Source organism: Myxocyprinus asiaticus, chromosome 9 (assembly GCF_019703515.2).
Source record: "Myxocyprinus asiaticus isolate MX2 ecotype Aquarium Trade chromosome 9, UBuf_Myxa_2, whole genome shotgun sequence".
Lineage (NCBI taxonomy): Eukaryota > Metazoa > Chordata > Actinopteri > Cypriniformes > Catostomidae > Myxocyprinus > Myxocyprinus asiaticus.
In genome coordinates, this window is record NC_059352.1 from 48,144,755 (window position 1) to 48,170,263 (window position 25,509).

At 38.5% G+C, this 25,509-nt stretch overlaps 1 protein-coding gene across 1 annotated transcript; it reads left to right on the plus strand.

The window, feature by feature from the left end:
• The first annotated feature begins 1,125 nt into the window (after window positions 1-1,125).
• slc25a12 (solute carrier family 25 member 12) lies at window positions 1,126-25,425 on the plus strand. Its single transcript, XM_051706727.1, has 18 exons — window positions 1,126-1,187; window positions 3,945-3,998; window positions 6,456-6,601; window positions 7,388-7,503; window positions 7,892-8,031; window positions 11,580-11,726; window positions 12,620-12,758; window positions 13,988-14,081; window positions 14,172-14,256; window positions 15,601-15,685; window positions 16,100-16,258; window positions 16,390-16,442; window positions 16,635-16,715; window positions 16,796-16,936; window positions 17,120-17,258; window positions 21,379-21,537; window positions 21,648-21,738; window positions 24,410-25,425. Exons 1-18 carry the CDS (start codon window positions 1,176-1,178, stop codon window positions 24,615-24,617), a joined length of 2,049 nt encoding a protein of 682 aa, XP_051562687.1. The 5' UTR covers window positions 1,126-1,175; the 3' UTR covers window positions 24,618-25,425.
• The last annotated feature ends 84 nt before the right edge of the window (window positions 25,426-25,509 follow it).

A 25,509-nucleotide genomic window follows, 5' to 3' on the forward strand; every position in this document is an offset into this window, starting at 1 on the left:
CGTTGCAATATGCATCTGCATTCATGTACTTATGTAGAGTATGTTTGGGCCTTTAAAGGTGTACTCGGGACGATTTTGTGTCATCTTGGACTTACATTGACACCTAGGTGCATGGATGCAGCATCATTCAAACACAAAAGTTTTCTTTTTTGATGCCATTGTAGAAGTCCACTATTCACAGTCAGCCATGATTAATTCAATGTATGAGTGAAAGTGTCAAATAACAGGGCGGTTACTGAGATTAGGCAGAGACTATTTAGCAGAGATGGGCCACTTCTATTAAAATGAATGGGAAAAATTGGAACACCCAACCATCAACTGATGTAGAAAGGAAGTCCCACCTTACTGGTAAAAGAGCCAATCACCTTTTTTTTTTAGATACAGACATCGCCTGTCAATCAGCTCAAGAACGTGCATGCGCATTAGCTATTCAAGTTGGGAAAATTGCATTTTTTAGTGTAATCTGAGGTAAAGAAACACACTTTATGATCCCAGTACTGTCAGATTTTACTGCTGATTTGAAATATGTTCTTTGATTGTAATCTTTACCAACTGTTTTGGAGATTTTGGTCTTTCCCCATTCAAGTAAATAGGAAATGCACTTGTATGCAGCTTTCCAAAGATGGTGCCTAGTGGACTAACTTGCTAAAAAGACTTTGGATTAGCATTCAGCTGGTCATGTGATAACAACATGGCGGCCGCCATTAGGAGACCCTCTCCATGCAGAATAAAACCTCGTGTGTGGTAATGATTTTATAAACATGTTTCAAAAGACTATTAATTTCTTTAAGAGTAAAACTTTTAAATGAGGAAAAAATTACTGACTGCACCTTTAAATTGTTTTTAGCAGGGATTTCAGCAGAGCATTTTACTGTGATAGTATCATATTGTAATACCACTGTGTTTCGTTATATTACACTATCATATATATGAGCAATGGCATTTAGATGGTATTCCAAGACACAAAATATGGTATTTCCATACAGTGTATAGTGTAAAAAAATGTTTCACAGTAGAAGTTTGGGCAGCATTTTTAATAATATCCTACACTCATTTTTCGCTGGACCAAGGCCGGTAACACCGGACCTTGTGACATCACTAGTGCTCTCTCGCGCCCTCTCCTCGGCCACGCGCCTGCGCGCTCCCTACCATCACACGTGACGTCAGAGAGCAGCATGGCGGCCAAGGTGACTCCCGCGACACCTCGTTTGATTTAAAATTTGTTATATTGCTTTTGAGCTGTCGACTATCATTTACAGTATGTGGTTATTAGCGGCACAGAGGCGCAAGACGATTTTTTTTTCAGATGTACAGAGAACGCCGATGTATGGTTTAACGAACCGACCGGCGCGAGCATCACTGAGCTTATCAATATGCCGATACTGTTACTGAATCCAGTGTGTGAGAGGACCATAAATTCATAAGCACACTTAACATTGTGTGCTAATGAGCGTCAGTTAGCTCTACAACAGTCTCGTATGTTGTCAGAGATGTGCTTTTGTTTAGAAAGTGTAGTCAGGCGTACGAGGAATATGCTGTGTGGCTCATTATATTCTACAGGGACTGACCTTATGATGTGACTCTGTGATTTTATGTTTGTTTGTTTGTGATGATTAAATAGTGCTTAGCTTATTTACGGGGATTATTTAGGCTATTTAGTGCAAGCTGCCTTCTTTAAAATGTGGTTCTCTTTGTTTGGCAAATATTCTGTTGGAAATTTGGTGCCAGAAATGCTCATAGCGTGAATGTGCCCTTAAACTGCCGGCGTCACAAAATATTTACTGGTAAATGTAGTTAGAAAAGGTATTTTTTTTTCTGACTAACAGTTATTAAGGTTCTAATGTTGTAATTTTGGCTTTAAAGGACAAGTTATGTCATAGATACAGGTAGATACGTGAGGTTAAGCATATACAGTTGAAGTCAGAAGTTTACATACACTTAGGTTGAAGTCATTAAAACAAATTTTTTAACCACTCCACAGATTTAATATTAGCAAACTATAGTTTTGGCAAGTGATTTAGGACATCTACTTTGTGCATTACATGAGTAATTTTTCCAAAAATTGTTTACAGACAGATTGTTTCACTTTTAATTGACTATATCACAATTCCAGTGGGTCAGAAGTTTACATACACTAAGTTAACTGTGCCTTTAAGCAGCTTGGAAAATTCCAGAAAATGATGTCAAGCCTTTAGACAATTAGACAATTAGCTTCTGATAGGAGGTGTACTGAATTGGAGGTGTACCTGTGGATGTATTTTATGCCCTACCTTCAAACTAAGGGCCTCTTTGTTTGACCTCATGGGAAAACCAAATGAAATCAGCCAATACCTCAGAAACAAACTGTGGACCTCCACAAGTCTGGTTCATCTTTGGGAGTAATTTCCAAATGCTTGAAGGTACCACATTTATCTATACAAACAATAGTACGCAAGTATAAACCCCATGGGACCATGCAGCCATCATACCGCTCAGAAAGGAGACGCATTCTGTCTCCTAGAGATGAATTTAGTTTGGTGCGAAAAGTGCAAATCAATCCCAGGACAACAGCAAAGGACCTTGTGAAGATGCTGGAGGACACTTGTAGACAAGTATCTATATCCACAGTAAAACAAGTCCTATATCGACATAACCTGAAAGGCTGCTCATCAAGGAAGAAGCCACTGCTCCAAAACCGCCATAAAAAAGCCAGACTACAGTTTGCAAGTGCACATGGGGACAAAGATCTTACATTTTGGAGAAATTTTCTCTGGTCTGATGGAACAAAAATTTTACTGTTTGGCCATAATGACCATCGTTATGTTTGGAGGAAAAAGGGTGAGGCTTGCAAGCCGAAGAACATCATCCCAACCGTGAAGCATGGGAGTGGCAGCATCATGTTGTGGGGGTGTTTTGCTGCAGGAGGGACTGGTGCACTTCACAAAATAGATGGCATCATGAGGAAGGAAAATGATGTGGATATATTGAAGCAACATCTCAAGACATCAGCCAGGAAGTTAAAGCTTGGTCACAAATGGGTCTTCCAAATGGACAGTGACCCCAAGAATACCTCCAAAGTTTTGGCAAAATGGCTTAAGGACAGCAAAGTCAAGGTATTGGAGTGGCCATCACAAAGCCCTGACCTCAATCTGATAGAAAATTTGTGGGCAGAACTGAAAAAGTGTGTGCGAGCAAGGAGGCCTACAAACCTGACTCAGTTACACCAGTTCTGTCTGGAGGAATGGGCCAAAATTCCAGCAACTTATTGTGAGAAGCTTGTGGAAGGCTACCCAAAACGTTTGACCCAAGTTAAACAATTTAAAGGCAATGCTACCAAATATTAACAAAGTGTATGTAAACTTTTGACCTACTGGGAATGCGCGGTTGCTCACCTCAATCCGGGTGGCAGAGGACAAGTCTCAGTTGCCTCCGCTTCTGAAACAGTCAGTCCACGCATCTTATCACGTGGCTCGCTGTGCATGACACCGCGGAGACTCACAGCATGTTGAGGCTCATGTTATTCTCCGCGGTCCACGCACAACTTTCCACGCACCCCACTGAGAGCGAGAACCACATTATAGCGACCACGAGGAGGTTACCCCATGTGACTCTACCCTCCCTTGCAACCGGGCCAATTTGGTTGAACTCACGACTCCAGGGGTGGCATTCAGCATCAATACTAGCTGAGCTACCCAGGGACATTTCACATTCTTAAAATAAAGTAGTGATCCTAACTGACCCAAGACAGGTAATGTTTTATACGATAAAATGTCAGGAATTGTGAAAAACTGTTTAAATGTATTTGGCTAAGGTGTATGTTAACTTCTGACTTCGACTGTAGTACATTGTAGTAGATATCATGGTGCTGATTTTATGTAGAGGTGACCCTCATTAGGTGATTTGGATGTTTGGATTCATTGTCCAGCTCTCAAAAAATGTATTCTGTTTCTGTTGTCGTTTTACAGGTGCAGTCAACCAAAAGGGCCGACCCGAATGAGCTGAAGGTCATCTTTCAAAAGGTAAGATAAAACGCCACAAATCCTTAATCTAAACGCCTTATTTTGGCATAAAATCAGGTTACAGTGGTTTGTTTTGTTGTTTTAAATATAGTGAATCTCACTGAGCAGCTCTGAACTTGAACGAAGAGTCTCTTGTGCAACATTAGAAGTAAAAGTGGATCAACATGTCATGACATTGATAAGTCTGTCATGATTAAATCGTTCCTTAGTCATTCTGCTTCCTTTGTTGTCCTGCTGTTGTCTGTGAGTTTAGGGTATTTACTAGAGAACATTAAGTACTCTTAAACATAGCAAGAAAACTACAGGCACATCATGACAGGTTGGAGCAATCTCCATATTGTAAAGAACGTTATACCATATAAAAAAAGTACGAAACCTTGGCAGAGTCTGGATGCTCATGTGTAAGTAAACGTAGTTTGTTGGGTATGCATTATTAAAACCGTAATAAAGAAATAATTCTCTGTCCTTAAATGTCTTCCAGGGCTTTTTGTAGTGACTTCTGCAGATTTTGTGTGCCTATAAGCTGAGAGTAGTTGTTTCTTCGGCCGCATTGGGCCGCTTTGGTGTCTGGTAACACGGTGACTTGCTTGATGTGGCTCTATTAATAGGACTAAAGCATGTAAGATGGATATTTGAAGGAGGAACACATGAATGTCAAGGCAATAGATGGACGAGTGAAGAATGTAATGAAAAGGTCAGAGGGCATCTCTGTTTAGCCCTTTACCACCAGTGTTTATCTCCAGCTTAGCTGTTGCTCATTTCCTACTGCCTTCACATCAGATGTAGGTGGATAGTTGACAAATAACATGGACAAGAACCAAGATTTTAAGTTTCATTTTATATAAATTTATTAGGGAAATTCTTATCTTTTTTATAACTGGGCATAGTGCTGTCAAAAGTACCGGTACTTCTGTACTAAGTCAATACTAAAATAAAAAAGATGTAACGATACCAGTGTTTCTGCACCGAGTACCGAGCACCGACTCTATCCGGTACCAGCGCGCAGTATGGCTGACACACGACAGCTTTAAAATGCTCACAGGCTTATTTTGAACACGTGCTTTGTTACTCCTTGTACACTGAAATGGACAATTAATCAAATTAATATCGTGACATGTCCTAGTTTGATTTATTAAACCGCTAAAGGCTGCAATCTTACTGTGGATGAGCTGCATACTTTAAATCCGACCACTCATCCACTGGAAACTCCATCAGCGCAAGTGTAACACCATGTGGACTTTCTATTGAAGCGTTTCCCCCCCTCATTTTTCTTTTGACTTAACATTTGAGAATATGGACTGACTGAAACTTTGTATTTATTTATTTTTATGCACATTAGTTGAAAATGAAATGTTCTTTTTTTTTTTTTAACAGCCAGGAATGTTCTTTGCAATAAGCGAACGTGGTTATCGCCCGATGCCGTTAATTGCAAAATATCGGTTGATATATCGGCCTATCACTATTTTAAAGTGTACTTTACTGTTCATGCGCATATCCGCATATCATCGCTATCTGATAGCCCAGGGTATGAAGTTAGCGCCCGCCAAACGTGGGTAGCCTATATAATGCGCACGGTGGGTAATTTTGCCCGCCACTTTGGCAGACTAACTGTAAGACGTCTCATGAAGCATGATAATAAATGCTGTTAGACACAGACATGCACTTGAAGAAACACACTTTATTATATTTTGAAGAACAGAAGAAAGAGAAGCCATCGATGCACGTCTTTGATGCGTTGTTTGTTCAGAGGCGCGCAGCGGGAGCCTGTCTCTGGAACATGTGCATGTAAAGAGTTCCCGTGCTTTCTTTTCTGTTTCAGTCCTATAAAAACTGTTTGCAAGAATAGTGTGATATATGAGAATGCTGCAAATGACCTAAGACCATCTCAGGAGGTGCTCGAAGTTTAGCTTGCTTTATTTCCACGGAGCAGTTCGTGCTTAACATGCATTGTGTGTGCAACTCTGCAAGTTCACTTTATAGCCTATACATGTGTATACAACATATTTCAATTCTTATTGCTATCATTATTATTATTAATAATATGTTTACAAAATAATTGTCTTTAGATCTCAATTTGTATTTGTAATTTTCCACCTGTTGTAGACGGTGGGTCATGATTTTTTTGTTTCGTTTGAAGTGCAGTTTAAATTTAGAAATGTCTTTTGGAGGGGGGCCTGGGTAGCTCAGTGGTAAAAGATGCTGGCTACCACCCCTGGAGTTTGCTAGTTCACTAGTTCGAATCCCAGGGCGTGCTGAGTGACTCCAGCCGGGTCTCTTAAGCAACCAAATTGGCCCGGTTGAGTGTAGAGTCACATGGGGTAACCTCCTCGTGGTCGCTATAATGTGGTTCGTTCTCGGTTGGGCGCGGATGCCGTGGTGGATGGCGTGAAGCCTCCACACGCGCTATGTCTCCGTGGCAATGCTGACAAAGAAATTGTTCTTATTGTTTTCTCTCAGTATGCCAGTGTGGTGGAGAAGGATGGAGAGCGGTACATGACACCCACTGATTTCGTGCAGAGGTATTTGGGTCTCCACACGCAGCTCCACTACAACCCAAAAACTGTGCAACTGCTCGCCGGAGTTGCCGACACCACAAAAGATGGGTGAGATTGAGTATTCTGTCCCTGTCTGTGTCATTGAAAGTTTGTTACGATACGGCAGGTAACATGTAAATGTGACTCGTGTGCTATACTGGACGTCCTCTGAAGCCATAAGATAGCTTTGTGTGAGAAACAGACCAATTTATATAGTTTGTCACCACTGCTAAAGCTCTGAAGTTACAAGTCAAGGTAACGTTAATCATATTTAGGGCTGGGTATCGATACAGATTTCCCGATTAGATCCGATTACAATTCACAAGCATTCGATTAAGATTTTGATACAATTTGATTCAATTCTAAATTCATTTGGGTATATTTAAGTTATAATGTTATTAATTATCTCTCAGCTAATGCTGAAAATTATACAGGGAACCTTCTAATTTTCAAAATTGCCCAAACTGCAAAGTTCAATTGCTTATTTAACAGAAAGTGAAGTAAACTTAAAATAAAAGTAAAAGATCATTATTGGGATTTTAAGAAGCGATATTGGGATTGTTCAAACAAAGATTGTTTTTAAGCTGAAAATCAATATTTTTACCCTGCCCTAATGATATTGACATGTTTGATTTAAGAGTGACATATTTGATTAGAGAGATATGGGGTTGTAACGACATGAGTGGGAGTAAGTAAAGGCACAATTAAAATTTTCGTGTGAAGTAACCCTTTAATAATGTAATAAATGTAATTGTAAATAAGAGCAGTTAATACAACATTAAGGTTGTGGATGTCTGAGTATGTGTGTCAGTTTGTGAATGTTTTTCAAGTCTTCCTTTCTGTCTTTGTGTCCAGGCTGATCTCATTCCAGGAGTTTCTGGCCTTTGAGTCTGTGCTATGTGTGCCAGATGCTCTCTTCATTGTGGCCTTCCAGCTGTTTGACAAGACCGGCACTGGTGACGTGTCTTTTGGTAAGAGAGACGTGTGTGTGTTGAAAGAATGCCTGAACGGTTTAAAGAGTTTAAAAGATGTATCCTTCTATAATGAGCTACCCTCACATACTTTGATTTACATCAGCACTTCTACTGCACATTTACATGTTTGGACAAATGAAACATAAGTACATACTACACATGACTTGCAGTCAGACACTTAATCAAACGCTGTTTTATTTCCCTGTACAGAGTCAGCTGATCATAATGTATTTATGGTAAACAAGCAGTTTAACCTTGAACACAGGGTCATTTGTTCACACACACATTCAAGTGTTCAGAAGAGCTTTGAAACACTCTCACTAATGCTGCGATGCCTGTTATGTGCCACTGGAGTGTAAATCTGTCCGTTTGTGTGTGTTTACAGAGAACGTGCGTGATATTTTCAGTCAGACAACTGTGCACCATCACATCCCTTTTAACTGGGACTGTGAGTTCATCCGCTTGCATTTCGGCAATGACAGAAACAAACGTCTCAGCTACTTGGAGTTCACTCAGTTCCTGCAGGTAACACACACACTTTTAAAGGGGCTGATATCAGAGTGGCCTAAGACTTATAATGACATGGAAATAATCTGTTCTCCATTTCCACAAGCAAAAGTGCAATAATAGGGGTGTTACTGGGATTTTATAATTAACCATTTTTATCAAGCTACTGATATGATTCTTCATTTCAAATTAGTGTACATCATTTTAAACATCTTTAAAACATACTATTTATTTATTAAATATATATTTTAAATGCATAATATGTCAATGAACATTTCATTATTTGCCATTATTAGTGGTGCTTTTTGTTTTATTAGCATTGGCCTGTATTGGAAACGGATAACCTCAGATACTGAAAATCCTATAATGTCACTTATTTGGGGCAATTCAAACTATATAGGTCTTGTCTTTCTGTATTTGCCTTGTTTAAAAAGTACTTAACAGTCAGCCATTTATTCTACTGTGTTGTAATATATAGATGCCGCATTTCACGTGAAGCATATCAAATTCGAGCTCTGGCATTTCGTGTGAATGCTAACAATTTCTAATGTTGGTTATTGGCCATAACACAAAAATAATGATTGGTATTTGGCAAAATATATATATCAGTAGGGGAGGGTAAAAATATTGATTTTCCGATGCATCGCGATCTTCATTTGAACAATCTCGATATCGATTCTTAAATCCCAAGATCGATCTTTAAAATCTTAAATATTATCATCAATAACAATACTGGATACAAGAACTTAACATTTCAGTGCATTAATACAAAACATTTCAGCACCACAACTTACACGCATGGACCGAACAGTCCTATGTGTCAGAGAATATTCTCTCTATTCACAAGACTTTTCAACAGTCGGTCAGGCACCTCAGTCATGCATTTCTTCAAAGTGTATCCCTCTTATAACAACTTTTTCGTTTTTCACAAACATGAGCGAAACAGCATTAGATGTCTTGGTGATTTCCATGCTGTCACGGATTTCGTAAAAACTTTTGATGCCTTTTACCCTTGTATTTTATTTACCTTTTACATCTGTGAGGAGAGCAGCTCTGGTGTATGTATTTCTCATACTGTACGCCTCTTTGATCACTTGATCAATGGTGTATTTGCGAATCAAATTGAAATCTTTAATGACAGATTTCATGGGGGCCTGGGTAGCTCAGTGGTAAAAGACGCTGGCTACCACGCCTGGAGTTCGCTAGTTCGAAACCCAGGGCATGCTGAGTGACTCCAGCCAGGTCTCCTAAGCAACCAAATTGGCCCGGTTGCTAGGGAGTGTAGAGTCACATAGGGTAACCCCTCGTGGTCGCTATAATGTGGTTTGTTCTCGGTTGGGCGCAGATGCCACGGTGGATGACGTGAAGCCTCCACACGCGCTATGTCTCCGTGGCAATGCGCTCAACAAGCCACATGATAAGATGAGCGGGTTGATAGTCTCAGAGGTGGAGGCAACTGGGATTCATCCTCCGCCACCCGGATTGAGGCGAATCCCTACACGACCACGAGGACATAAAAGCACTGGGAATTGGGCATTCCAGATTGGGTGAAAAAAAAATGACAGATTTCATATCCAGGCAAACAAAAGACATGGGTTCCACCTGCGTACATTATCAATGTCGCTGACAAGCTGAGGTAAAATTTAGCTCAATTTACCTTATAAATGATGAGCAAGTATAAGATGTTGCATGCTAGAATCCTAGAGTGATCAGCAGGTCTGCTAAGAACAAGCGACCTCTTCTGGTCAATAGTTGTAATAACATCATAAACTAAATGCAATCTTTACATAATCCCTTTTTCAAAGAAATAAAATCAATCCTCAGTCTTGTCCGACGGGCCGTATTCAACGATACAGAGGGCCGTATACAGCCCGCGGGCCGCCAGTTGCCCATACCTGCTCTAAAACAATGAGAGGAAATCACTCGCATTTGCAACCAGATTTCGTGCTATGCAACTAAAATGTATATATATGGCAACTGGCTGGGAAATGTTTACATTTCACTCAGCAGTAATTGTGTAGTATATTGGTGAAGTATTCAGCAGAGAGATCCTTTCACTGCATGATGAGAGTAAAAGTTGTTCCGTGTAATGTGTCTCCAAAGACAACATTCACGTGACCCGTTTGTCACTGAATAATGTCTCTTTTAATACTCTTTCTGTTCCTTACAGTCAGTTGTTGATCAAAAAAATAAACATTTAATTCTAATCAGGCATAGCACAAATGAGATAAAGCCGTTTGAGTCTCTCTTGTTAACATGCGCTCATTTACAGATGGTCTTTACTGAAATGCCAGATTTTCTTAAAGGGATAGTTCACCCAAAAATGAAATTCATCTCATGATTTACTTACCTTTAAGCCATCCCAGATGTGTATGACTTTCCTTCTTCTGCAGAACCGAAATGAAGATTTTAAGCACATTTCAGCTCTTTTTTTTCCATACAATGCAAGTGAATGGGTGCCATTAGACTCCTGGCTATTTGACGATCCAAAAGGCATAATTAGGCAGCATAAAAGTAATCCACACAACTCCAGTCAATCAATTAATGCCTTCTGAAGCAAATCGATAGGTTTGTGTAAAAAATAAATAGATTATTAACTTAAAAAAATCTCTTCCTGTTACCAGTTGACGCATTAGTGATGTAAGTGCAATGGCGAGTTCGCGAGTAGTCGGAAGTGTACGCTTTGTTTACAACAGAGGAACGGACGTCATGTGAGAGTTAGGTCATTTCAAACAGAAATACAGCGCTGGCTGGAAGCAACTATTTAAAGTTAAAAACATTTTAATTATCAATTTGTTTCTTACACCAACCTATCGGTTTGCTTCAGAAGACATTAATTGATCGACTGGAGTCATGTGGATTACTTTTATGCTGCCTAAATATACCTTTTGGATCATCAAATAGCTAGCAGCCTGATGGCACCCATTCACTTGCATTGTATGGACATACAGAGCTGAAATGTGCTTATAAAAATCTTCACTTTGGTTCTGCTGAAGAAGGAAAGACATACACATTTGGGATGGCTTAAAGGTGAGACAGTCATAGGAGAATTAGCATTTTTGATTGAACTAACCCTTTAAAGAGACAGTATCGGTTTTTAGCATGTTCAACAAATCAATGTAAATACCTGTAAATGGTACAAATTATGCAATTAAGCAATAAAAATGTAACAAAATATAATATATGCAATATATCGTATTTGTTGATTTAAATATATTGATTTGTTATGTTATATTGTTATATTGACCAAAATGATGAAAAACTAATAAAATGTAATTAGTAACATTAATCTTTTCATATTGTACCTAGTTAGTAGGTCCCCTGTAAAATTAACAGCATTAGCTGGGAGAGAATTAATTTCACATGCAAGCAAAAGGGACATTATAAATTAAATATATGAATCGATATCGAATCGGAATTGAATCGAGAGCTTGTGAATCAGAATCAAATCGTATCGGGAAATCTGTATCAATACCCAGCCCTACATATATCAGTGCTCTCGTCTCTTATCAAAAATCAAACCTCTGATTTCTATGCTTGTTTTTGCTCTTGCTGTGTTGTCACAGGAGCTGCAGTTGGAACATGCTCGACAGGCCTTCGCACAGAAAGACAAGGTCAAGATTGGCGCCATTTCTGCCTTGGACTTCAGTGATATCATGTCCACCATCAGACATCATATGCTCACACCTTTCGTGGAGGAAAACCTGGTCTCTGTAAGCTTGCAACTCCTTTTGGTGTTTTGGATATAGTTTGTTGCTCTGTTAGTGTTAAGCCTTAAAGACATACCTCGGATCTTTAGTGACCCGGGACCTCATTCCACCTCCTTTACCTCATCCATTTTATAGTATACTTTTAAAAGAAAGTAACCTTTCTTTTATGAATCATATTGTTTATGAAACAAAACAACAAAAAAAATGCCAAAATTGCAAAAATAATAATAATTATTTAATTACCAAAGGTGTATAGGGTCTTTAGTGACCCGAGATATATAATAGTGTCGCAATATATTTTTCCACATCTATAAGTCATATTTTTATGATTATTTTATATGTATTTAAGTGTACTATCACAGGATATTTATTTATTTGTTACGAGAAAAATGAGTGCCATATTCATACAAATGACTACTATATAATGTCGATTTGTTTTGCACAATGGTGGTGAACACAAATGCTATTTGATGAAGAAGCAACATAGAAGTAAACGATAGGAAGTGTAACACATGAACAGTCTGATATGGCTATTGACATTTGGGTGTACTACTGGAATTCTGTAGGTTTTGACACAGAAAGTTTCCTTTTGAAAATGTATACAGCTTAATATGCGTTTGACAGCCATTTGAGTCTCTTGTTGACTCAAGTTGAGAAGTTGAGAAACTTTCAGTGTGGAAGTAATGAATTCTGCTTTATCATTTGTTGCATCATCTCTTTGATATATGAAAAATAAAACACCAAAATATAACAGAATATATTCTGTTATTTTCTAATTGTCTTAAAACTGCTTTGAAAGATTTACACTATCTGGGCATTTTGTAGATCCATTTGTGATAGATATAAGTGCCCATGCGTTTAACGGTTAATGGTGTTTGTGTGTTAAATCTTCTTAGGCAGCAGGGGGCGGTACCTCTCACATGGTGAGCTTCTCCTACTTCAATGCTTTCAATTCTCTTCTGAACAACATGGAACTGATCCGTAAAATCTACAGCACTCTTGCTGGAACTCGCAAGGATACGCTTGTTACTAAAGGTGTGTAATGTACACGGTAATCTCGCAGTTTCTTTTCATGTGCATGTCTGAAGAAAACTAGGAATGGGAATCATGTGGAATTGAACGATTCTGGTTCTGATTCCACTTAACGATGCCATTTATGATTCTTAGTAATTTTGAGGATGTATACAAAGCAGTAAGTGGTCGGGGTTTAAACAATGTTCTAAACAATTTTTTTAAATTACTATTATAAAGTAATACAATTGTACGTTTTACAACTTTAAATCATATTGTTTGGTAAGATTGTAATGTAATAAAATACATTTATATTTTTTATGTACCATTTATGTGAACAAAACTCTTCCACATGTCCTTAACTTAAAAAGGCATAAAAAGAGTAATTGCGCTGTCATTCTTTCTATAATCAAACTACACTGGTCCCACAGTATGTTTGTTGTTGTGTGCAACCAAAAAGGATGACAATAGAAAGAGATCAGAATCAGAATGAGCTTTATTGCCAAGTATGCTTACAAATACAAGGAATTTGTCTTGGTGACAGAAGCTTTCAGTGCACAAACAATACAACAACAACATGGAGATAATAAAAAAAAAGAAAGTGAATAGAAAATATAAGTATATATAGAAATACACAATAAGACACATATATATACACACACACATGTACAAATACAAATCTGTTATATACAGTGCAAGGAAATGTAATGGCAGAAGAGGTAGGATATGTTGGATAAATATAAATAGATTAAGCTGTGTATTCCACACAATTATTGCTCAATGGGGCAGTTTTAACCGTTCATGAGATGGATAGCCTGAGGGAAAAAACTGTTCTTGTGCCTGACGGTTCTGGTGCTCAGAGCTCTGTAGCGTCGGCCAGAAGTCAACCGTTCAAAAAGGTAATGGGCAGGATGAGAGGGGTCCAGAGTAATTCTTCCAGCCCTTTTTCCTCACTCTGGAAGTGTACATTTCTTGAAGAGAGGGCAGGGGGTAACCAGTAATCCGCTCAGCAGTCCTATGGTCTATTATTGCGTTTGAATTTACTCGCCTTCCCCAGTCTTTTTCTTATCAAGTTAGACATTCTCTTTGACTGCAAGCTCACAACTCAACTATAATATAATTTATTTTGTTGTGGTCTTGTAGATTTAGTAGCATCACAGTTGAATTGTGAGTCAAAAAACACTGTCGAAGAACAGCTTTTGATTTAATTTTGCAGTATTATCTAATACATTACTTTTTCACCCCGTCTTTAGAGGAGTTTGTTCATGCTGCAAATAAGTTCGGTCAGATCACTCCTATGGAAATCGACATCCTGTTTCAACTGTCAGGACTGCACTCCCAAACGGGGTAATTTCCTTTATTAAAATCGGTAAGTCACCATATCCTGTGAGCAGCATTATCAGCTAATTAGGTGTTTCTGTGGATTATTATGTGTAGACGGTTAAACCTGGCTGATATCGAGAGGATAGCACCACTGGAGGAAGGAGCTCTTCCGTATAATCTGGCTGAGGTTCAGAGACAGGTGAGTTTATCAGTCTATACTGACAGATAAGAGTCCTTAATGGGTCATTTAAATGCATATTACTGTCAGATAACTGTATAGAGTTATCAGTGTTATCAGGGGCTTGTGTGCATTAATTAGTGCTGTTTTGCATAAGCAAGTATTATTATTGCTGTCGCTTATACTTTAGATTTAGGGATTTGTACAAAATAAAATGTGTATATAATATATGATTCAGAATAAAAGTGGCTCTGGGCTGTTAAGCTCCAGAAAGGACAAAAAAACCCACAGTAAAAGTAGTTTGTGAGCAGTGTTGAGTGTAATCCAATTACAAAATAATTACTGTAATCTAATTACATTTTTAGTAAAAATAGTGTAATGCAGTACATTTTAAATTCGTATAATCAGATTACAGTTACTGACTTTACATTTAAGTACGTTATAGGGTTATGCTTATTTCTTAAATATTATTTATGAAGAATACATGAATTATGGCCCTGTAATGAGTCATTGTGAAGGAGAAATGTGAGGTGCTGAGTTTATGACTTGTGCATAACAATGAACAAGAAATATAGACATTATTTTGAATTTGTTGAGTGGAAATGTGTTTAGAAATAGTAATGTGATTACTTTTTTAATTAAGTAATTAGTAAAGTAATCTGAATACAATTTTAGAGAAATAATTAGTAAATTGTAGTGGATTAATATTTTTACATAACTTACCCAACACTGATTGCAAGTTTGCACAGGTAAGCACCGCTTTATTTACTTTCAAAAATGAAAAAAAAAAATTTGCTATGTGTACTGCTCTAAGCTATGTGAGACTTGTATTACAGCACAGTATTACAGTATATTGTTGCCCCTTTTGGTGGATGAATCGCTTCCGTTGTTCTCCTCATTTGTAAGTCAAGTCAAGTGAGCTTTGTTGTCATTCCTCTATATGTAGAGACATACATGGGAACGAAATGTCGTGCCTCGCAGGACCACGGTGCTACATGTACACATAGACCTGTCTAGCTTATATACTATACATATACTTTCAACATATACTTTACAGACAATTAACACACATAGTGCAACAGTACAGAAAACAGTGCAAAGAAAACATTCAGGGCAAACAGTACAGGACATTAAGGGCATGAGGACGTTAATACTTAGTATACACAGGAAATGTATATAGGTGTAAACATAAGTGTTTCCCTGGTGAGCCTGGGTAGCAGCGAAGTTGCTTTGGATAAAAGCATCTGCTAAATGAATAAATGTAAATGTAAAATCTTGTTCATAATATTCAGAACATTGTCATATATCTCAAAAACAGACTGCCCAAAAAATATAATTTGCTTATTTCCTTTTCTCTCTTTGTAGCATTCACATGGGGAAGTATCTCGGCCTGTGTGGCTGCAGGCAGCTGAGTCGGCATACAGGTTTGCCCTGGGCTCCATCGCTGGAGGTTCGACATTACGCCACCTTCTCATTTATCATATCAGTTTTATAGTGACTATATTCTATATTTTTGAAGCATTGTATTTTGTTTCCTCCTGAAGTCTACTTTTAATGTAAGTCAAGATTTCTTGCACCAAAAGTAGTCATCATTTAGTTTATTATCAATTTCATGACCAATTCTCTTAAACGGGCTGAAACTTCAATATGTAAATGACCTCTGTTATGATTGAATAACCTCCTTGCATGTGAAATGAGTCGCACTAGCACTGAGCGTTGAATAGGCAGTTATATGTTCATAACCATGATGATTTCTAGTTTAATAAATGGTTCAGGTGGACTGTTCTACATTTCTTTAAATCTAAAGGACACAATGCTTTGTTTGGATGAGTGTATTTTAACCTGTGTTTGTGTGTGTTCATAGCTACTGGTGCCACAGCTGTGTATCCCATAGATCTGGTAAAGACGCGTATGCAGAACCAGCGCTCTACTGGCTCCTTCGTGGGAGAGCTCATGTACAAAAACAGTTTTGACTGTGCCAAGAAAGTCCTGCGATACGAGGGCTTCTTCGGCTTTTATAGAGGTAGAGTGTTTCGAGTCTCATGAGCATCTTTGCTTCAGGAAAAAATACAAAGCTTGTCTCGATCTCATTATCTGGTTTTCTCCATTATCTTCCTTTTTCTTTGTTCCTGTGTGTGTGTGTTTTCCCTGTAGGCTTGTTGCCCCAGCTTATAGGAGTGGCTCCAGAGAAAGCCATCAAGCTCACTGTGAGTGTTGTTTAAGGGATGGTTCATCCAAAAATGAAAATCATCAATTTACTCACCCTATAAACCTGTCTTTGTAACCTTTTTGACTTGGAACTTGATTTAATGACTATTTCTTTCAACATGGAACACAGAAGGAGATGCTAGGCTAAATGACGGCCTCGGTCACTATGAAACTCTGTGTCTTGTTTGCAGGTCAATGACTTTGTAAGAGACAAATTTACCACGAAAGACGACACGATACCTTTGGCTGCTGAAATTCTAGCTGGTGGTTGTGTGAGTATTATAATCTAAGATGAGCTGTTTAATTGTGTTGTAATGCTGTACTTCATTGTAAAATCTCTGTCTCTCTTCAGGCTGGTGGATCGCAGGTTATTTTCACCAACCCTCTGGAAATCGTTAAGATTCGTCTGCAGGTTGCCGGGGAGATCACCACAGGTCCCAGAGTGAGCGCGCTCAGTGTGGTCAGAGACCTCGGCTTCTTTGGCCTCTACAAGGTTTGGAAAGCTTCTGTCTTCTAAAAAGCCATTTTCATAAAGCCATATATGGAAACTTGCAAAATATTAATTTAATTGATCAGAAGATATCTTTCATGTCTAAGCCAAATTGACATTGTAAGTGTTAACTTCATAGCTTGAAAATATTTGCTCATACATAGTATTGTCTTTTTGCTTCCATAGGGTGCCAAGGCTTGTTTCCTGCGTGATATCCCCTTCTCTGCCATCTATTTCCCAGTGTATGCTCATACGAAGACACAAATGGCAGATGAAGATGGGAGACTGGGGCCACTTCAGCTCCTCACAGCTGGTGCCATCGCAGGTCAGGAATTAACTCTAGTTGATCTTTGATTTGGTTGCCCCTGTCCTTTTTCAGAAAATAATTTTTGAATTTTCACACCCTGTCCAAAGTTGTTCTTGTTTCTATCCCTAGCCTAGCTCAGGTACAAAAATGTTTGAAAATATTAGTGATGCACCGATGTGAAAAAAAAAAACATAGCCTGATAGCGATATTTTGCCACTTACCGTATTTTGTCATCAATTCGTTTTTTTACTTTGGAATTATGCTTTAAAAAGGTACAAAAGCTTTTTCACTGTTCTAACAATAAATAATTTCCATTGAATATGGATTGGATCTGTTAAACACAGGACAGGCCAAAATGTTTAAGAAGACCACATTGAAAATGCTAAATACAAGATAAAAAGATACAAAAAATGACTAAATATGATAACATGATAATTGATATGAAAAAAGGTTCTGTACTTCTAAAACATTTTTACTGTTCAGAATAGCAGAACTCACATTTTACATGCATGTACTGTATATAATAGAACATTAAAAATGTATACTATGCATATGTTGGGAAATTCCACTAAAAGGTCAATCACATCATGGAAAACTAAAAAGTTTAAACCAAAGGAACAAAACCCCCTTTTAAATTCTGTATTACAGTGGTATAATGGAAAATGGATAATGCCATCCAGGCAGCTAGAGGGTGCTACTTGCTCTCACAGCACAGACTGAAGTGCTGAATGCAGAAACGAAGCCTTTTAAGGTTAAGTAATCGTGCAAGGCCATATTGTGTTTTCAGTCTTAATTCAATCAATCATGCAGCATTTTTTTTTATTTATTTATATTTTATTTTTTTATATAATAAAAGCATTTTTCTCCCAATTTGGAATGCCCAATTCCCAATATGCTCTTAAGTCCTCGTGGTGGCGTAGTGACTCTCCTCAATCCGGGTGACGGAGGACGAATCTCAGCTGCCTCCGCATCTGAGACCGTCAATCCGCGCATCTTATCACGTGGCTTGTTGAGTGCGTTACTGCGGAGATATAGCGTGTATGGAGGCTTCACGCCATCCACCGCGGCATCCACGCACAACTCACCACGCGAACCACATTATAGCGATCACGAGGAGGTTACCCATCACTAAGGTCAACTACATCACTACTGTCATATGAACGAGTGAGTCTCATTAGCCTTAAGTACATATAACACAGTAACAGTTCTTGGTTTATTTGGAGTGAGTAAATTAATTTAGTCTTTTTTATTCACTAAAAAGAACCGACTCAGAGTCATTTGTTTGGGAATCCAATCACACTGTCGCGCTGTAAATTTAAAAGAACCGGATCAAAAGATTAATTTGTTTGGGAATCGGTCCACTGGTAGCGCTTTGTTTCGTCACTCCCTTTAGATACAGTAGCAATGCTGCAGTGCTTAATAGAAATACAGGATACAGAAAGTATTTTAGTGCGGTGTTCTGTCTGCATCACCGGAAGAATGAACGTTATTGAATCGTTAAAGAAACCGCACGTCATGAAAATCATTCGGTTTGAATTATAATGCGATCATTACCAGAGAATTTGTAATGTGTTGGTTGTGGGTAATTAAAACATACTCGCACATCCACTGGAAATCCAAGAGTGGTCCCTTCATGCCGGTGGCATGAACGCTTCTATTGCTTTCATATTGCTTCAAGTTTTACTGCTAATGGTACACGTCCAGTAACACGGAACAAATCTGCTTGGTCCTGCTCGCCACACCAGAGAGCTGCCGTGTATTTTCTATTCGCTTTCAGGACACGAGCAGCGCTATCATCTTAAATATGTGCGATTACAGTTGAAAAGATGCCAACTTCGTATTCAAATGCCCAAAGTGTACAAACAGTGTTGATCTATTAAACTTTTGATTAAATATAATGATGTGATTAAAGCACTGAATCCACCTTTGCTCACCATGCGCCAGTGGACACACAGCAATGAGACTATCGATGAGCAGCGGGACTACTAGCATTCTAATAAGAGCCGTTCTATGTACACACCAGTGACATTTTAGACTGTAGGCCTGCAGAGCCCCCTTGAGGATAAATGGAATGTGTAAAATTATTTTACAAGCTGACACAAACTGATAGAAAGAAGAAAAGCACCCACCAGAGTGCCCTGTGACGCTGCAAATTTCACTGACCAAATAGAAAATGTACCTGCATTTGGTGCTTGCTGGGTGTTAATTTCGGAACCTGATGTAGCCTATAGGTACGTGCTGCTTTCACAAATGTCATGTCCGTTTATGGCGGTTTATTAATATTAACAGAAGAATGAGAATATAAATTAAATATAACATGTTCTTAGGAGTACCAACCCTTCTACATATCGTGTCTATTATTATTATTATTACTGGATTGTGCATTTAAATTCACAAAATTTTTACAAAGTGTGTTACTAATTAATTATAAATCCACCATCGGTTTTTCATATCGGCATTTTCATGCTTAAAGCTGATATGTGGACAGTTTTAATTTGGTCAATAAATTGGCCTATAAATACTGGCAGTCAATACCTTGGTGCATCCATAGAAAATATGTATTCGTATTAGTATGTGAAAGTGCGTATTTTATTTCTTTGTCATCATTATTATAATAACATTTGATCTTTTTAAAAAAGTACAAATTCAACGTTCTATCAATTAATATTATGTCATGAAATTGCATATATATTAATTATATGATATGTCACTGTTTAAATTAATATGTACAATTTACTAGTATTTATATAGGGTTTACATTCATTTGTATAGCAGGTGCTAAAGCAGTACTGTCTCTTTAAGAATGGCGGCAGTTCAGCCAGCAGTGTTTTGGTTCAGCAGACAATAACGAGAGAAGAGTTGCGGTTTCATTACCGCATCCGTGCTGTGTGATTTAAAATAAATATTTTTTACTTTGATCAACAGCTGTAATGCACATATAATCTCTGAGTCTACATAAAGGCTATCACATTTTTTTATAATTTCACACATTCAGAAAAACAAGTGGTAAATGTTGACTTTTTGTCGAATGTGCTTTGCCCATGTTCAGAGCTTTAAGGCGCAAAGAGCTTTACTGGTCTGCTGAGCTTCCGAGTTTCTTGTACTGCTTCACATTCTCTTTCCACCATAAAGCAGATCCTCGTCCGTTAGTTTGCATGACTCCAACAAGAAACGAATACCAAAAGAGTAGGATTTGATAAGAATCAAATATTGCAAGTATTGACACACTTGGCTTTGCTTGAAAGCATAAACTAATGACGCCATCATAGCTCCTCACTCTCAACCTTGACGAGACGCATACACAGCGTTCCCCAGTGTAACTGCAAGATTTGGTGAGAGATTCAGAGGGAAAGTACTGTATAATTCAGGCAAATGTGCAAACACACACAGCCCTACTTACTACAGCGCTCATCCTTTACAGTTCCACTGTACAACTTATGAAATGTGAAAACAACAATCATAATAGGAATAGGTAACATTATAGAGATTGATTAGTCATGAATCATAACGTTATAAAAGTCGCAACTCGTAAAATACAAGCACATTCGCTTCATTCACAAACTAGTGTTTTTAGCCATCTCAAATCACCCTGTGAATCTTTTTACGAGATCTATGCTTGTTTTAATTGCCGTGCTGCAAGTAACGATGTGAAATTTCCCACATTCTGTTTGATTCATGAACTAATAAGCGAAAATAATCGCCCCCAAATGACATACATTCATGTTTTTGTTGCGTTTTCATTTATTGCCTCATGAAACATAAACGGAATATGGGAAATGGCATGTCATTACTCACATCCCGAATTAAAACCAGCCCCAAAACAACGTAACAAGGTGCAGAGATGGTGAAATAGTCCTCACAGAGCGACATAAGCTTGGGTTTCACTCACGCAGACACACTGTGTATGCAAGCGCACTGTCGCTTGAGGCTCCCCGAGTCTCTGCCTGAAGAAAGATGCCACAGACAGTCAGTGATTCTCAGCTGCAAGCAAATAAACCGTAACAAATTATCGGCGAAAAATCCAATAATATTTTTATTTTCAAGGTTATCGGCCAATAATATATCGGCCACCGATATATTGTGCATCCCTACTATATATTGCTAAAACATTGACGTCTGTATTGTCATTAATCTACAGGTATCCCAGCTGCATCGCTTGTCACCCCTGCTGATGTCATCAAAACACGACTGCAGGTGGCCGCCCGTGCTGGCCAGACGACTTATTCCGGAGTGATCGACTGTTTCAGGAAGATCATGAAGGAGGAGGGCTTCAGAGCATTATGGAAGGGAGCTGGAGGTGTGCACGCACACACACACACACAGGCACATTCAATCACAAAAGAAATCGCACACACACACAGACTTGTCAGATTCACATTCACTCACAATCCTCTGTCTTCTCTGTAGCTCGTGTGTTCAGGTCGTCTCCTCAGTTTGGTGTGACCCTGGTGACCTACGAGCTCCTTCAGCGATGGTTATACGTCGACTTTGGAGGACAGTAAGTGTTGATCATGTTAAAGACACTGTTATAATTCTCCTTAGAGGACTCAGTCAGAATAAAGACATAATACTCAAATAAACATGCTTTTTAAAACCAATACATCCGGCTGTAAAATCTGATTGGATAAGCAACATAATCTGACCTTTGACCACACATCAACTGAATTCTATATTAATGCGCTTTTAATTTAATTATGTTGGTAAGGAATGCCTATCTACATTCTAAAATATGATAATACCTAATATAATGGTAGCAACCACTCTAGCTACAGGCTAAATTGTGCAAGCAATGCCTAACAACATGCTAGCAACGCCTCTGCATGCTAAAATATGCTAAAATGTGCTAGAAACCCATAGCTACATGTTAAAATGTGCTAGCAACACCTAGCTACATGTTAAAATATCCCAGCAATGCCTAACAACATGCTAGCAACCCTTAGCTATATTCTAAAACATGCTAGCAATGCCTAGCTACATGTTAAAACATGCCAGCAATGCCTAATATAATGTTAGCAACCCTCAGCCGCATGTTAAAATGTGCTATTAATGCCTAACAACATGCTAGCAATGCCTAGCTACATGCTAACAATATCTAGCAACATGGTAGCAACTCCTAGCTGCATGCTTAAATGTGCTAGCAATGCCTAATATAATGCTAGCAACCACTAGCTACATGGTTAAATATGTTAGCAATGCCTAACAACTAGTGGTTGATCGATATTTTTGTTTTTAATGGCAGATGCATATATCCAGAGAGCAGGGTGGCCAATAGGCCGATACAATGCTGATATTTCACACAATTTAATATAGTAAATACCATAAACATAAAATTATTAAAAAATAAACTCTTATTTAGGACTTGGAATCAGCAACCATGGATGGCATGTGCGCATTAGTAATCGCATTTTCTCACAAAAGACAGAATCAAACTAATTGTACATACAGTTTATAGTGAATATGACATTTACTCACAACGCATGTGAAGCGCTTTTATTTTGAATTTGCATATGCGCTGATGTCCTAACAGGTTAAACGGCCTTGACCGCCTGCTTGAATTGTCATGATTTGTGAACTTTTGATCCTGAAGTTTTGATTCTGGCTGATAGAATACGTGCTTCATTAGATGAGCGCTCGATGGTAAGAAAAGGCTGGATTTTCGCGAGGTTCGTGAATTACATCTGTTTAAAAGAGACATCTGCATATTTGCAGATGGTACATGATAGAAGTATGATATTTTACTTATTATCATTAGACAAGGAAGTTAAAAGTTACAGGGAACTGTTGAGGAGAGAGAGGGAGAGTAAAACACACGAGCACTTTAATATTAAGAGCTCATACATGTCTGTCACGACTTTGATATGATTTTGAGGGTGATTCTCGGCGCCCTCGTGTCCTTAAGAAACAAACTGTCCTAATTTATCGGCCAATGCCGATAATTAAACAATTCTGAATATCGGCTGATTTATCAGCCTCTGCGATATATCAGTCGACCACTACTAACAACATGATAGCAATGCCTAGCTACATGTTTTAACATGCTAACAATAGGGGGCCTGGGTAGCTCAGTAGTAAAAAATGCTGGTTACCACCCCTGGAGTTCGCTAGTTCGAATCCCAGGGTGTGCTGAGTGACTCCAACCAGGTCTCCTAAGCAACCAAATTGGGTAGAGTCACACGGGGTAACCTCCTCGTGGTCACTATAATGTGGTTCGTTCTCGGTGGGGCACGTGGTGAGTTGAGCGTGGATGCCGCGGTGGATGGCGTGAAGCCTCCACACGCACTATGTCTAAGTGGCAACGCGCTCAACAAGCCACGTGATAAGATGCGCGGGTTGACAGTCTCAGATGCGGAGGCAACTAGGATTCATCCTCCACCACCCAGACTGAGGTGAATCACTACGCAACCACAAGGACTTAAAAGTGCATTGGGAATTGGGCATTCCAAATTGGGTGAAAAAAACAAACAAAAAAAACATGCTAACAATGCCTGCCAACATACAAGCAACACTTAGCAACTAGCTAGAACATGCTAGTAACACCTAGTGACATGCTAGCATAGCATATCTATCACTCTTTTCTATCTATCCATCTGATGGTTTATCTAGCTAGCTGTTTGTTGGTCTTACTCTAATGTCTGTATAAACTTTAAACTTTTAAAACTAGTTTAAACTTTCAGACAAGGCTTTAAGCCAACATCAAAGTTTGTGTCTACAAACTACAAATCTATCTAGTTCTTTATTAAGTTGCTACAAAATGATGAAATGTTTGAAATTATTATATATAATGTGACATTTTATTAGACAGATATACACTGTTAGGCCAAATGTACAGATCTGACATTTTGACAAGTTTTTTTTTTTTTTGGAGTTGTTCCGCCTGTTTACATTCATGGAAGATAAACCGACTGCATGTACATCAAAACCTCGGCAAGATGAGTATTATGACCAAGAAATGCATTTGACAGTAGTTTATTGTGTCTGAACTCTACTACAGAGTACTGTAGAAAGACTATCGTTTCCTTTTTTGTTTTAGTATTGACTTGGTATCGATGTACTGGTAATTTTGATATCCCTAAGTGTACTGCTGGTACCCTTTTGATTAAAAGTATCTGCAAAAAAAAAAAAACTACATACTAAATATACTTGACCTCTGTGCTCCTCTTCCCCTCCAGTCGCCCTGCTGGTTCTGAACCAAGGCCTAAATCGCGGATCTCAGAGCTTCCTCCTGTCAGTTCTGAGCACGTCGGTGGCTATCGTCTGGCTGCTGCCACTTTTGCTGGGGTGGAGAATAAGTTCGGGCTGCACCTGCCCAAGTTCAAATCCTCTGGGGTTGTGACCCTTCACTCCGAAACCCCCAAGGAACAAGCAGCTTCATCATAAAAACATGCCCCGCTCACTCCGGCCTTGTCCTCCAGTGGCTGCATGCCTCCCTCCCGCTGTCTGGCCTACATCATTTTCCACTCTTTTTTTTTTTTTCATTCATTTCTTTCAGTTATTAGGTGGGGGACTAGGGGAGTTAACCTCATTTTCAGGGCATTGTTAGTTTAACCCTCATCAGTGCCTGGTCATAGTTGGTGTGATTGCTAAAACACAGGGTAGACATTTTCTTTACCATACTGATCAAGACCTAAAGCAGATAAAATGGATAAAGTGAAATATCTAATAACAAGGGCTTAAGATATCTTTGTCAGCCACTGGCTAATACTGAACTTACAACCATGTGGCTGTAATGAGAGTTAAAGAAATAATTCACCCAAAAATGAAAATTTTGTCAACATTTTCTCACCTTCGTTCAGCATGAGTGGTGAGTAAACGATGACACAGTTGTCATTTTTGGTTTAACTATTTCTTTAAAGAATCTCCTGAAAGAAAAGCTTAACACACATTCTTAGTTTTATGTTCCTCCCCTCCTCCCCGAAATATAAATATTTGCTGCTTTTGAGTTTTATTCTCATTATTATTGATGTGAGCGAAGCATGCTGTAGTGCTCTTCATTTGCTCATTTGGCTTTGCGTAGCTTGCACATGTACTGTATATACATGTACATCTCATGCACAGAGAGAGACATTTCTCCACGTCACACTGACGGATGTACCAAGAAATAATGTTTGATTTGAAATATAGAAAATAATTTAAATGCATTTCATTCTTGTATTTTATGGAAATAAATCAATACAGTTCAATTTTATATTTAGTTTGCATACTTTTTATTGAGTTTATTACAGAAAGTGAATCAGTGGAATTGGACACACATGCAAGATGGAGTTAGCAC